The 14,965-nt window shown below is 38.1% G+C and overlaps 1 protein-coding gene across 5 annotated transcripts; it reads left to right on the forward strand.

Annotated features, from left to right (window-relative positions):
• Nucleotides 1-9: 9 nt before the first annotated feature.
• On the forward strand, nt 10-14,894 carry bcat2 (branched chain amino-acid transaminase 2, mitochondrial). 5 transcript variants are annotated; one of them, XR_014031412.1, is made up of 12 exons: nt 233-456; nt 1,914-1,988; nt 2,485-2,685; nt 3,276-3,386; nt 3,540-3,659; nt 4,761-4,924; nt 6,049-6,191; nt 7,232-7,317; nt 11,454-11,530; nt 11,651-11,791; nt 13,152-13,226; nt 13,607-14,894. XR_014031412.1 is itself a non-coding variant. In XM_081383355.1 (11 exons), exons 1-11 carry the CDS (start codon nt 439-441, stop codon nt 13,646-13,648), a joined length of 1,176 nt encoding a protein of 391 aa, XP_081239481.1. In that variant the 5' UTR covers nt 10-438; the 3' UTR covers nt 13,649-14,894. The 5 variants fall into 5 exon arrangements, 4 of the variants coding, with proteins under 4 accessions (XP_081239481.1, XP_081239483.1, XP_081239482.1 ...); XM_081383355.1 differs by lacking the exon at nt 11,454-11,530 and having other exon boundaries at nt 10-456; XM_081383357.1 differs by lacking the exon at nt 11,454-11,530 and having other exon boundaries at nt 2,322-2,685.
• The last annotated feature ends 71 nt before the right edge of the window (nt 14,895-14,965 follow it).

Below are 14,965 nucleotides of genomic sequence, written 5' to 3' on the forward strand. Positions count from 1 at the left end.
TAACCCTTTGATGGATGGGGATTGTTTTGTTTGTAATATGAATGCCTTTTTAAATTCATATAAAGACGTAATGATATAATCGATTCATACTTATGTATTAAAGATTATGGAATGAGTGGTCAGAAATATAAAAGTGTTCTAACGTTACTCGTGTGTTCTACTCATGTAGAAAGTATCTGCCTTTTGAAGGCTTATCCTAGTGGCATAACAAATAACAGCATCAAAGATATTTAGAACAAGAATTTTGATGCGAATACCACACTGGCTTGTGTTGAAAAGGATGAGAATAAGCTCCCCCAAAAATTAAGCTTTACTGTTTTATAACCCGAGCACATTTCCGTTGTTTCTTCTTTGGGCTCCAATCCGGAACGCAGAGATCCGTCAGTCTGGGGCAGTTGCTCCCACTCGGACTAGTTTACCATTCATCTCTCGGCAGCAATGGCAGCGCTCAGGACGGTGAGTTCAAAGATCATTTCACTTATCTTCGCCACCACATCTCCAAATCATTCTATTAATTATTGATGGCTCCGTAAACACACTCGACGTGTGTCTGGAGTATATTTAACAGAACTGTATTAACATAATCAGCTTTAAACTGCGGATCATCGACGACGCTGCAAATCAACAACACGCAAGTTTCAATTATCACAAGTGCAGGAGGCATACTTTTAAGTGTTTGTTTTTACATTTAGGTTAAAACGTTTTTATTTTATTATTCTGAATTTCTGTTTTCAAAAATGCCTGCAAATCGCGGGTCAACGCTTGCGCTATGAATGACTGCAGCTTTCCACGTATTTCCGGCATTCATATTTATTTATGTTGCCAGCATGTTTTTTTTTTTACATTTTTTATTACTAGTATTTTAATACTATGAGGCTGCATTTTTATTTTAAACTTTCAATTTAACTATTTGTTAGATAGAGAGACTTGTAGGCTATTCATTACAGTAGTAGTGACCCATATAATTTGAGTTGATTATTCACTAGTGTTCCTTTGCTTCTAGTCACTATCCAACAAGTAGCCTAACTTTTACTGGTTCAAAATTGCAAATAAAATCAATATGGATCTGTGATATCATCTACTCATTTCCAACTAGTAGCCTATGTAGTCTAATTGGTGCTGGTCCCTATTCCTGTTTTACTTGCGACGTGTCATTAGGTGCGAGTACTTATTCTTTAGTTACATTTTACTAAATGTTCAATCTTACTAGATTTTTAATATTCAACTAAAAAGTTCTGACTAGTATTCATTACATATGTTGGGGTAAAGATATGTTAACAAGTGAGATAAGAAATCATACTGAGTTAGATACTAAGAAATATGTGTTACTATAAACAATAGTTAGAAGTAAATATTAGTATTTATTTATTATTGTGAAGGTTATTTTTTGTGAAGTTGAAAAAGATACTAGAAACTATTAGGTTACTTGCTATTAATTAAAATAAATATTAGTTGCAATAATATAGGCTAGGCTAGTTAATCTTTCCGGAACTAATGGCCACGCATCTTTCCATAAGACGCATTGTTTGCCAAATTATGCACGGAGTTAAGAGGGTTTACCTAACAGATCGATTAGCAAGCTATCGTGTAGCCATGCTACATTATTTATTAGGCAAACAAATGCCTAATAAAACATGCAAAATGAATTAGAAGAGGAGCTGACTGGTGCGTGTCTTAGTTTATTAAGGAAAAAAAGCAAAACTTTCCTTTGCTTTGCTGATTCACTCTGGGGTTTTAGCTATTAAAAGCACGGTTACTGTGTGACCCAGCTGTCTCCTTGTGCGTAAATGCAGGTATATACAGCTAGTACATACATACTCAACCTTCACATCTCATGAGGGCTAAAAAGCAGCTGTCAGAAACAACACATGAAAGGAAATGGTTGAAGTCACACTCTGTTTCTGTGTTTTAAGGCACTAAATGGACGCTTTCTTCATCCTCTCTCCCTGTCATGTGGGCCGTTGCGGTTCGTCAGTTCCTCCTTCAAGGTATTAAAACAAACCTGTCGAGCCAGGTTCACAGCACCACTTTTATTTCTGTTCCACCAGTCTGGTCAGCCTGGGCCTCAGGTCTTGTGAATTTGTGCAGTGGTTTCAGTTTTACCTCAGAGTCGGGGCAATGCAGATCTTTTCCAGACTTGTTAAGTTTTACGGCTCATCCTGAGTTGCAATTTCTGAAGTGTTAAGCAGGCCACGGTGTCACCTTGTGGGATCTGACGTATCTTTTCTTTGTGCCTTTGCCCTCTTGCACGCTTTCTTTCTTCCAACAACCCCCTTCCCTTCTTCTCACTGCAACGTAATTGAATTCAATTTCTATAAAAGCTTGACTGGCATGATGAATCCAGATTCATTTTTCAAATGCATGTGCAATCAATGATAATGAATAAACACCTGTCCACATGCCCGCTTTACTCCCCCGCCCCTCTCTGTCTTTTCGTTTTCTCTCCCTCTTTTTTTGTCTTTCTCTCCTTTTTGTTTGTGTCAGGCTGCGGATCTTACTATAGAGAGGAACCCTGTACTGAAGCCAAAGCCGGACCCTTCAACCCTTGTGTTTGGCAAGCAGTTTTCGGACCACATGCTGACCATCAGTTGGTCTGCTGCAGGAGGATGGGAGGCACCTCAGATCAAGCCTTTCCAGAATCTGTCCCTTCATCCTGCTTCCTCAGCCCTGCATTACTCCATAGAGGTAAGGGAGTTTGTGAACCACATGGTTCTTAGCATCTTTTTTTTCTCATTTAGCCAAAAGCGACTAGGTTTTATTTTCCAACTCAGCTGTTTTTACCTGAATTCTGTCAGATGCTCTGCACCAAGACATGTAAAAATGTTGAAATATAATGACAATTTTCTCCTCTATATTATAATTGCAATTATTAATTTATAAATGTACATATCTCATTTATTATTGTCTTTTTTAAAGAAATTAATACTTTTATTCATCAAGGATGACTTTTATTCATAAGTGACAGTAAAGACATTTGTTACAATAGATTTCTATTTCAAATGTTGTTCTTTTGATTTTCTTTTCATTGAAAGAATCCTGAATTTTTTTTTGATCATATCATCCTTTCCACAAAAATTTAATCTGCAAAAAAAAATTCAACATTGATGATAATAAGAACCGTTATTAATAATTGAGCACCAACAAATATATATATATATAGAGCGAGAGAGAGAGAGCGATATATATGTAATGTATGTATGTGTATATGTATTTATTATTATTATTATTAATTTTATTTTTGTCTGATCTTTTCTGTTCTTCTGTTTTATTCTCAGCTGTTTGAGGGCATGAAGGCCTTCCGGGGAGTAGATAACCGTATCCGTCTCTTCAGACCTATGTTGAATATGGAGCGCATGTACCGGAGCTCTGAAAGGAGCTGCCTACCTGTTAGTCTTCATCTTATCCTATTAGGCATTTACAGACCTACTTTAGTTTATTGACTGATGCTCTTTGATATTATCACATTTCAAATGAGCCAATCTGTGGACTGGATCTCCTTCCATCACCATCAACATATTCTCCCTGTCTGTCTCTTCTAGTTGTTTGATAAGGTCGAACTGGTGAAGTGTATCAGTAAGCTGGTTGAGATCGACCAAGAATGGGTTCCTTACTCCACAGACGCCAGTCTGTACATCAGACCCACGTTTATAGGAACTGAAGTAAGAAACCTTAAATATTCAAATATACACTCACTGGCCACTTTATTAGGTACACCTGTTAATCAGCCAATCACATGGCAGTACCTCAATCCATTTAAGCATGTAGACATGAGCAAAACGATCTGCTGAAGTTGAAACTGAGCATCAGAATGGAGAAGAAAGGTGATTTAAGTGACTTTGAATGTGGCATGGTTGTTGATGCTAGATGGGCTAGATCTACTGGGATTTTCACGCATCTCTAGGGTTTGCAGAAAATGGTCAGAGAAAGAGAAAATATTCTCTTGTTGATGCCAGAGGTGAGAAGAGAATGGCCAGACTGGTTCGAGCTGATAGAAAGGCAACAGTAACTCTAACCACTCGTTACAACCGAGGTCTGCAGAAGACCATATCTGAACACACAACACATCGAACCCGATGGGCTACAGCAGCAGAAGATCACATCAGGTGCCACTTGTGTCAGCTAAGAACAGGAAACTGAGGCTACAATTCACACGGGCTCACCAAAATTTGGCAAAAGAATATTGGAAAAACATTGCCTGGCATCAACAGTTCAGGCTGCTGCTGGTGGTGTAATGGTGTGGGGGATATTTTCTTGACACACTTTGGGCTCCTTAGTACCGTTGTTTGAGCATTGTTTAAATACCACAGCCTACCTGAGCACTGTTGCTGACCACGTCCATCCCTTTATGACCACAGTGTACCCATCTTCTGATGGCTGCCTCCAGCGGGAAAGTCATCTCAAACTTGTTTCTTGAACATGACAATGAGTTCACTATACTCAAATATCCTCCACAGTCACCAGATCTCAATCCAATAGAGCACCTTTAGGATGTGGTGGAACAGGAGATTCACATCATGTATGTGCAGACGACAAATCTGCAGCAAGTGTGATGCTATCATGTCATTATGGAGCAAAATCTCTGAGGAATGTTTCCAGCACCTTGTTGAACCTGTGCCATGAGAAATAAGGCAGTTCTGAAGGCAAAATGGTGTCCAAACCAGTATTAGCAAAGTGTACCTAATAAAGTGGCCAGTGAGTGTAATCTGTTGAATGATTTTGGTCTTTTCATCTTTAATTGTGACCACCCTTCTTTTTTTCAGCCTTCTCTAGGTGTATCTCGAGCTGGTCACGCTTTGCTCTTTGTCATTATTGGACCCGTTGGACCTTATTTTGCTACTGGAGGCTTTAGTCCGGTGTCTTTGCTGGCAGATCCTCGATACGTTCGGGCCTGGAGGGGCGGCGTTGGAGAATACAAGATGGGAGGGTGAGTTTTCACAAAGACTTTTGTATATCACATATACATTCCTCATAAGCATATGAGCATAAGCATACATTATAAGAGTTGTACAACCGTGAATAAAATGAATATATTTTTTATTGATGGAAAAATGTTGGTGTTATTTTTTTGGTGTTAATAAAACACATTTGCCTAATTAAACCCTGCTAATTTAAAGCAGAAATGTGTCACAAATTACTCTTTTTGGTCACACTTTATATAAGGTTTTTTTTTTTTTACAACTATGTACTTGGCTAGGTACAATGTAATTATTGTGTTCATGTTGTACAGCAAAACACTTGCTGCTATTGAGACCGGTTTGGTGGTATGGCAGATTTAAGGGGTAAGGGAAGGGTCAACAGTGTGTTAGTACATAGCAGTTTTATATTAAGACACTTAATATAAAGTGGGACCTTAATATTTGTCACTGAACTCTTTGGAACCATTATCTCTGGTTTGTACTATTTCTACTATTATTGAATAAGCAAAAGCATTTCAAATGTTACTTATCTGCATTAAACTTGTATCCAGTTTCTCGTTGTTGCAGGAATAGTGATGCATTTTCTTGTTTGTTTAAATGAAGTCATGAATTGCAGAAGAGCAGTTACACTTCGGCTGCAGATTATTTGTTTGTCACACTTCATTGCCCTTTGAATGGTTTAAAGCAAATGTTGTTCTTGTTTTGCACCAATGTGGAGTCTTAAGAGTAGATGATCACATTTAGGTCATTCAGAGAATTTCAGCCTTGCGCGGGCTGCAGTAAGCTAGTCATGTGCTTATGTGGATTGTTGTAAATCCTCAGCGGTTTGCTGACCCTTCACACTAATGCAGCTCTGGCTTCTGTTTATATGCTGTATCTGTCTCAACTCTCTTATCAGTCCTTGTCTCACTGTCCCATCAAGTATTTGAGGTCCACTTTAGCAAAGCTTTTTGCTGCTTGTCCCGTAGTGTTCAGATAATGTGTAGACAGCATATGTCTGTTTAAATTATGAATCAGTGTTTTCACTCTTTGTTATAAACTTCTTCCTTTTCAAATGTTTGGTTTAAACATACTAACCCATTGTTTTTGTGCCCCGAATGCAGCTCTGTAATTGTGGCTTTGTGTTTCCCAGAAACTACGGACCGACAATCGCCGTTCAGAGCGAGGCGGCCAGGCAGGGCTGCCAGCAGGTCCTCTGGCTGTACGGAGACAATGAGGAGATCACTGAGGTCGGAACCATGAATCTCTTCATCTACTGGACCACAGAGAAAGGAGGTGAGAGTAACTTCTACAGGGTTTCTGAAGGTCTTAAAAAGTCTTAATTCATCCTTACACAAATTAAAGGGATAGTTCACCCAAAAATGAAAATTAGCCCATGATTTACTCACCCTCAAGTCATCCTAGGTGTATATGACGTTCTTCTTTCAGACGAATACAATCAGAGCTATATGATAAAATGTCCTGGCTCTTCCAAGCTTTATAATGGCAGTGAATGGCCGTTTCTGTTTTGAAGTCCATAAAAATGCATCTGTCCATCATAAAAGTGCTCCACAGGGCTCTGGGGGGTTAATAAAGGCCTTCTGAAGTGAAGCGATGCATTTACTCAGTCTACTTACACCTAAAGTGCAACTCGTGACGTCGGAAGTAGCATAAATATTAGCAGTACGTCGCATTACTCGCATAAGTTTTTAGGGGTAGGTTTAGTGTAAGGGGATAGAATATACAGTTTGTACAGTATAAAAACTATTATGCCTATGGAGAATCCCTGTAAACTGTGCATGTGTGTGTAAAAAAATCCTTTTTTTAAAACTGGGTTTCTGCAGTTCCTGTCAGGGATATCAGGAAATTAAGATATGCAGATATGTCCAGAAAAGTCTTAAAAATGAATAAAATCTTAAATTTTAACATTATATTCATTATAGAAATCTATAACTTAAATTGTGCTCTTTACTTAGCCAGAACTTGTTCTTTGTTTGTTTAAAATCTGTTTTTTTTTTTTTTTCTATCCTCATTTGATAATCATGAAGGAGCGGAAAAGCTATGGAAATACATTTATAAAAAGGTGTGAGCACTGAAGAGATAAAAAAAAAAAAAGCAAGTGTTAAAATCATGGATATTGCTTTTGGTTCATTTCTCACTCTCAGAATAGCCAGGTCAATTCAAGTGCATTGCATTGTGGGATACAGTTTCTCATGCAGTGAGCCCTGCTGTATATTTTGGCAAGATGTTAGTTGATAGTTCAGTATTCCATGTGGAATGATGATGCTTGTCTCCCCCTGCTGGTGATATTTGTGGACATTTATGTGTCTTTGTAGAGAAAGAGCTTGTCACCCCTCCACTTGATGGCGTCATTCTTCCAGGAGTCACCAGGCAGGCGCTGCTGGACCTCGCAAGAGAATGGGTAAGAGAAATCTATCTGTCTATCTGTCTATCTATCTGTCTATCTATTATCAAAAGGTTTGCTTGATTTAAGAACTATATTTATACACTAATAACAATGTCAATGATATGACAATGACACATTAAGGACATGTGCCATGCTAACACCATGCTATTCTTTTAAATACTGTGGAATACTATTAAAATACCATAGTATATGACCGGAGTCGGGAAGAACAATTTTTATTTTAAATTTTTTAATTTTTGGTCAATGCATTTTTCCCCCAAAAAAAATAAATAAATAAATAATATATATATATATATATATATATATACAGTGCTATGCATAAGTTTAGACACCCATGCTAAAGTTGACTAAAAAGAGGAATAAAAAATCATCTTTTGGAAATTGAACTTAATGCCTTAATTAAAAAAATTAGGAAAAATCCAACCTTTAAAGGTGCCCTAGAATGTGAAATTGAATTTAACTTGCCATAGTTAAATAACAATAGTTTAGTACATGGACATGATATACATTGAGTTTCAAACACCATTGTTTTCTCCTTCTTGTTTAAATCTCGTTTTTGAAAAACACCCCTGAAAAACGGGCGAATCTCCACATAACACCAACTGTGACGTAACCGATGGGATCATTAATATGTACGCCTCCAAAATTTGCATAAGCCAAGCCCTTTCAGAGCTACGGTGCTACACGGAACTGCGCTGCGCAGGTAAAGAATCCATAGACAGTATATAAACTGGACACAGCGACCCCATTGGATTCAACGGAGGCAAGTGAAGTCAATTAGAAGCACAAACTTCCTGATGGTCGAGCGTACTGCGCAGACTCAAACTGAGCTTGACGACGTAGATGTGACGTGAGCAACCCGTCTGTCTTCTAGTAGCTGTGCCAAGAGAAATCTGAATCATTCCCTTCCGAAACTTGCAGAGACGGAGAGTGTGAGTAGGAGGTGTCCATGAGCTGGAACAGGAGAAACTTTTGCTAGGTATTCTGATTAATTACTTTGCCATTTTGCCTCCACGTCCCCCCGATTGCGAGCGAGCTTCTCCTCCTGTCCATACGGTAATCTCTCTACTGTGCGACAGAGAGTCGCGTTGGTATGACGCAATCGTTAGCCTATTTTTACAAAAACTGCTTCTACGGGGCCATAACGTAAGATACAAGGTAATGGAGCCTTTTATACATTTTCGTGTTTCTTTAGAAATAAATAATGGACAAATGGAGTCTTTAAACGCCTCAGATGTAAAGTTATTCGCTGTCAAAGTGACGCCAAAATGAATGGGAGTCAATGGGATGCTAACAGCAGGTGATGGTCTGATAGCCAATGGCGGCGCCCGGGGAAACTTCAACATAATATAAAACGCTGCCCCCCTGAAAGAATCAAGCGAGCATCGTAGGGCAAATGGCTGATCATGGACATAGATGTTATGTACCAGGCTGTGCAGGGGATGTGACGGCTTTTCATACACTTCCCACAGAAAAGCAATGTCAACAGGCGTGGCTGATGTTCATCTATAATCGGATCCCGCAAGAGTTTAATTCTAAGTTGTTTGTTTGCTCTGCTCATTTCACCACGGACTGTTTTGCTAACCTTGGACAATATCAAGTAGGCTTCAGTCAGCGTGACATTCAAGTTCAGTGCCGTTAGAACCACAACATTGGTCGGTGGATAGCAACAGGTTCTCTGAAGAGAAAAGGGCAGAGGCAAATATGTTCTCATTATCACATCACACGCATAGCTTTTAATGGTGCGTTCACAACGGACGAAATTTCGCTTCAAACTTTTGTTTTTACGCGCGTCAATTTAGCTCTTGACGCGTAAATTGATACAAAAAGTGGTCAAGCGTATCACTAGACGCGGCAGGCGCGAATTTCACATAGGCTAATCCCTTTTTGAATTTGACGCGCTATGATCGCGTCCGATGTGTGAACGCACAGGCATAGGCAGTTTATATGAAACGAAATGTTTATAAATGGAATGAATAAGGCCTGTTATTATTTTAATTTCCAGTTAGTTTCTTGATCTTGCGTTTCTGAAATATTTTGCAGATGTGCTGTTAAGTGGACAAACTTTTTGAGGACTTGTAAAACTCTAAAGATTAATAATCCCCTAAAATCGCCAAAGGTTTTGCAATGTTGACTATATTCCAATGTTCTCATTACTGTATAGATTTCATACTACATTGCTATGTAAATAAGCCTGTTGTTCAAATGAACCTGATTATGCCCTTGGGCGCTTGAGTTGCCTAAATAAATAAATTAAATATGTGGCAGCCGTTGTGTGCAGTAAACTTTCCTTTAACAAGCCTGTGATGTGATGACCAGTTATAGTTTTAGTGCTAGTAAGCCTATTTAGAGGTGCAGATTAATTCAGGTAGGACTGTGTGTAGACATATTTTATTATGTGTATTATGAGGTGGTCCGCGAAAATTCTTGATTACAAATAGTGGTCCACACACTCAAAAAGTTTGAGAACCCCTGGTCTAAACAATGCGCGCTGCCATGACGACGACTCCGGTTGCCTACTTCCGTTCGTAGCGCTTGACCTGTACTGGCAGCGAGAGAATGAGTTCAAGCTCCTCATGTGCTGTTGTTATTTGTTTTAACAATTCAAAGAAGATTTCAAACTTTTTAGAAACTGAGTGTTTCGAGCATAAGATAAGAAGGAGATCATGTCCATGTCCGATTCCGTATCAGATGCATTCAATAAAGTAAACGTTTAGAGTGGTTAGCGTTAAAACTGAACTTCTCTCGCTACTAGTACAGGTCAAGCGCTACGAACCGGAAGTATGGAACCGGAGTCGTCGTTATGGCAGCGCCCATTGTTTAGAGCAGAATAAGGTGGATAGTCCAGCAAGTGGTAAGTAGTGATAATTTACACTTGTGTTATCTGAATCAAGCGTAAGATCCTAGTAAATTACGGCAACAAATAGCAAACTCAAACTAGCATACACAACGTTAGCTAAATAGGCCTAGTATGACAAAGTAACTGTTACGTTGAGGTTCATATTTATTGCCTGTATTGTCATATAACGTTAAATGTACAAAGTAATACTGTGGATGCATGTGTAAATTCCCTATTTTTTTTTTCAAATGTTACTTTCGTTTATTTCATGAACATGTCAGGGGCTAACGTAACTACGCTGTTATAGTTCCTCACAGATAAGCAGATAACTTAGCTCACTCAAACCTGCAGCCCGCAGTGAAAAGAGCCAATCAGAGCAGAACTCCTCATTACTATTCATGACCCTTCCAAATAAGGTAAAAACAGACCATTTCATTCTAGGGCCAATTTATAGGGTTGGAAATTGACCTGTTAAACATTTTCTGGACATTTTAAATGGCTTTTTAAGCCACATACCCTCTATGTAGATATCAGGGACAAAATTAAAATATTATTTCAACACATTCTAGGGCACCTTTAAGGACACCAATCTTCTTTGTGAATGAATAATGTATCGTACATAAATAAATGTTCTTCCTTGAAATACAGGGTGCATAAGTTTGGACACCCCTATGATAAATTCCCATAGAGGCAGGCAGATTTTTATTTTTAAAGGCCAGTTACTTCATGGATCCAGGATACTATGCATCCTGATAAAGTTCCCTTGGCCTCTGGAATTAAAATAGCCCATATCATCACATAGCCTTCACCATACCTAGAGATTGGCATGGAGTACTTTCCATAAGATCATCTCTCAATGCAGATCAAACCAGCTATTAGGCTAACTGAAATAAAACCATGCCAATCTCTAGGTATGGTGAAGGCTATGTGATGATGTGGGACTATTTTAATGTGTATTTGTTGTGTGTGTGTGTGTGTGTATATATATATATATATATATATATATATATATATATATATATATATATATATATATATATATATATATATATATACATACACACACACACACACACACACACACACACACACACACACACACATATATATATATATATATGTATGTGTGTATATATATATATATATGTATATGTGTATTATTTTAAAAAGTTTTTTTCAATACTAGTGATTTTTTTTTCCAGGTCCATAGACAACTAAAAACAAACAAATATACAACAAATAATAAATGAGCAATATGGAATTAATTGTGCATGGCTTTTTGTTGGTAAAGAGAGCGAGACCTGGCGAGACGTGATTTTTGTCAAAGAGCCATGGTGTGACTCACGAGTCATAGGTTCCCAACAGCTGGTAATTGTTCCAAAGCATGTTATTAATCAAGTACCAAGATATCTGTTGCCATACCTGTACATGATTCGCGCACAGTACGTTTTGTAACAGTTGTGTGTCTTTTTAAATGTTTTTTTCTAGGGGGACTTCAAAGTGACAGAGCGTCAAGTATTAATGCAGGATCTGATAGGCGCTTTAGATGATGGACGGGTTCTGGAGGTGTTCGGATCTGGCACTGCGTGTGTGGTGTGTCCAGTTGGTAGTCTGCTCTACAGAGGAAAGGTAACAGGAATGCACACTTCGGCTCTCATGCAAATGTCCATTGAATGCATTTTTACAGCTTAATAAGAATTATAATGATAATTTATTTGTACTTAAGAGGAAATTTGTTTCCACCGCAGATGCGTACATAACACAACACAAAACATGTTAACTTATCAACTTATCATAACACAATCAAAACAATCAGACATCACAAAAAAGAAAAGAAAAAGGGAAAGCATAAGATGACGTATCAATGGCCAATATCCTATGTATTTAAATCTCGTATAGCTACAGGAACAAAACTCTTACTACACATGGGTAATCTTTACCTACGGCCAGAAGGAAGTGGAATGAAATATTGATAAGAGTGGGTGGTTTAGGTCATTTAAGATTTTATGTGCTTTACAGAGCGTGAATGTGAAAACACTGTCCGATAAATTAGGGGTAGGGATGCCAATAATTTTACTTGATAAATAGTAATCTCAAGTTAGTTATCTTTTTCTTATTGGTAACTGTTAACATACGAAATAAACAAATGGCACCATACATTAGAACTGTCTATATATATACAGTGAGGAAAATAAGTATTTGAACACCCTGCTATTTTGCAAGTTCTCCCACTTAGAAATCATGGAGGGGTCTGAAATTGTCATCGTAGGTGCATGTCCACTGTGAGAGACATAATCTAAAAATAAAAAATCCAGAAATCACAATGTATGATTTTTTAACTATTTATTTGTATGATACAGCTGCAAATAAGTATTTGAACACCTGTCTATCAGCTAGAATTCTGACCCTTAAAGACCTGTTAGTCTGCCTTTAAAATGTCCATCTCCACTCCATTTATTATCCTAAATTAGATGCACCTGTTTGAGGTCGTTAGCTGCATAAAGACACCTGTCCACCCCATACAATCAGTAAGAATCCAACTACTAATATGGCCAAGACCAAAGAGCTGTCCAAAGACACTAGAGACAAAATTGTATTACAATTTATACTTTACCTTTGCAGTTTATATAAACCGCACATCTCACATATTTCAACAGGGTGTCTTGCTTTATTATTATTTATTATGAATTTCTTAAATAACCAAACTTTAACAACATAAGGGCAGATCCTTTGCGCACAGCTGATGACGCTGTGAAGTGATGCTCGAGTGATCAAGAATTCCAATATGTAAAAAAGCTTTCATTCGATTCCTCCGTCCTCCTTTTCTTTCTTTGCAGCTTTCCCTCCCATCCTACCGGGGGTGGAGCTGATACTCGAGGAAAGGGAATGAGGATGCACCAATAAGAATTGAGAAGCACCCCTAGACTGTGCTGGTTGAAGTGAAGTATATTACTACATTTATTGAAAACTTTTTATTTTTATTTTTTAGACCTACGAAATTCCTACAATGAAGAACGGTCCAGACCTTGCCAAGAGATTCCATAAGGAGCTCACTGACATCCAGGTAAAATCCTGTTACTCTACCCTGGAAATCAAGAGTTCTCGCGAGAGCACAATTTGAATTTGCTCAGCGAGTTACTCTGGCATTGAGAAATGATGCTCACTAAATATGCCCTAAATATCGCCAGAGGCGAGCTAAACGGATGACGACAGTGCTAGTGACAGCGCAGTCATGACAGTGATTGGTCGTAGTGTTATCCAATTATGTGCAGTGAGATTTTCAAATGCATGCTTGGTGGGCGATTTTCATTACTCAATGCCAGACCCTTAATCTTTCGGATTTGGATCTGGATTTCCAGGCTAGAATTACTCTTGAAATCATAATAAATTCATAATTTTTCTTTCATTCCATCCTAAACTTCTGCTCTGTTTCTCCATGTACAGTATGGGCGCATTCAGAAGGACTGGGCACCGCTGGTCATCTAACTGATCTCATGCAGGTTTCGTGTCTAAAACCTCTCATCTCACGTGTTTGTGTGTGGACTAAATTGACAGGGGTGTTATTCTACATTAACAACAACCTTTCTAAATGGAAAACCACCTATTAAATATATAGTCTTTCCAAATGACTTTACATCCTGCTTGCACTAGAAATCGTCCTTAAACCTGTCGAGCACAAGCGTCATAAGCCATATGCAAGTAGCAAGGTACAAAGGCACAAGCAAATATGTTCTCCTTGATGTAGTTGCTGGTCCTGTCTTTAAAGGTTGTTTTTTGTTTTTCCAACCAGTCATGTGTTCGCCATTTCCTATAATAGCTGAAAACGTTTTTTGTTTGTTTTTTCTACAACTTTTAACTGTATTAACATTTGGGAGGGATAAGAAACCATGCAGTTGAGAAGGATCAGACTTCAGCACATATTGATTTTAATGTAAATGTTCATTCGCTGAGCTGCTTGTTTGTGTAATGTAAGAGAACAGACTGTCATGCTTTTCTTACTATCAAGGGGACATGCATTTATTCATTTTGCTTCACTTTTAACCGTTCTGTTTTCTTTTAAAAGACACTAAATTGATCTTATGTCAAAAATGTAAAATCTGTAAATGATTGTATATGTCTATCTAGAGGAGGATGCTACTTCAAGGACAATGTATTATCACCAGATTTTAGATGATTTAAAACCGTGAGCTGAACTTATGCACGCACAAGGGGCTTCAGGACAGCCCAGACATAGCAGCTCTAGAGACCACTAGAAAAATGTTGATGTGATAATCGTAGGTGATCATCACTAGACAGTGTGTGTTGACTGATATCTGGAACAGCAATGTGACCTGTACATGTGTGTGAAATATGTAATGTTTGCTGAACATGTAGAATTTTTTGGTTTTAACTTATTTCTGGTGTCGTTTTAGTGCTTATGGCTTGAATACACATCGGCTGTCTTTTTTTATTCTTTGTGAACACCCTCTTATTTCTTTTTTTTTTTTTTTTGGTCTTCATTTTAAACTTACATTTTAATCCGTGCACTCCACATCTCTCTTCTAAGTGCCTGATGGAGTTGGCTGTTACTTCGTCTCTCTTGGGTTATCGTTCGCATTTATCATTACTGTTCTGAGGGAGCTGCTGTTGTGTTCATGCTTGTTTGTTTTTTTGTTGGTGGTTTTTGGGACAGATGTCTTTACTTTTTCTGTTACTGTATTTTTACAAATAAACTCCTTTGGCGTCCAAATGTATAACATGCCTTTTGCTTCAACCATCTACACACATTTGTTTCTGCAGGTCTAGTTTGCTTTCATGCGTGGT

The sequence above is a fragment of the Scardinius erythrophthalmus genome (genome assembly GCF_964197995.2).
Source record: "Scardinius erythrophthalmus genome assembly, chromosome: 1".
Lineage (NCBI taxonomy): Eukaryota > Metazoa > Chordata > Actinopteri > Cypriniformes > Leuciscidae > Scardinius > Scardinius erythrophthalmus.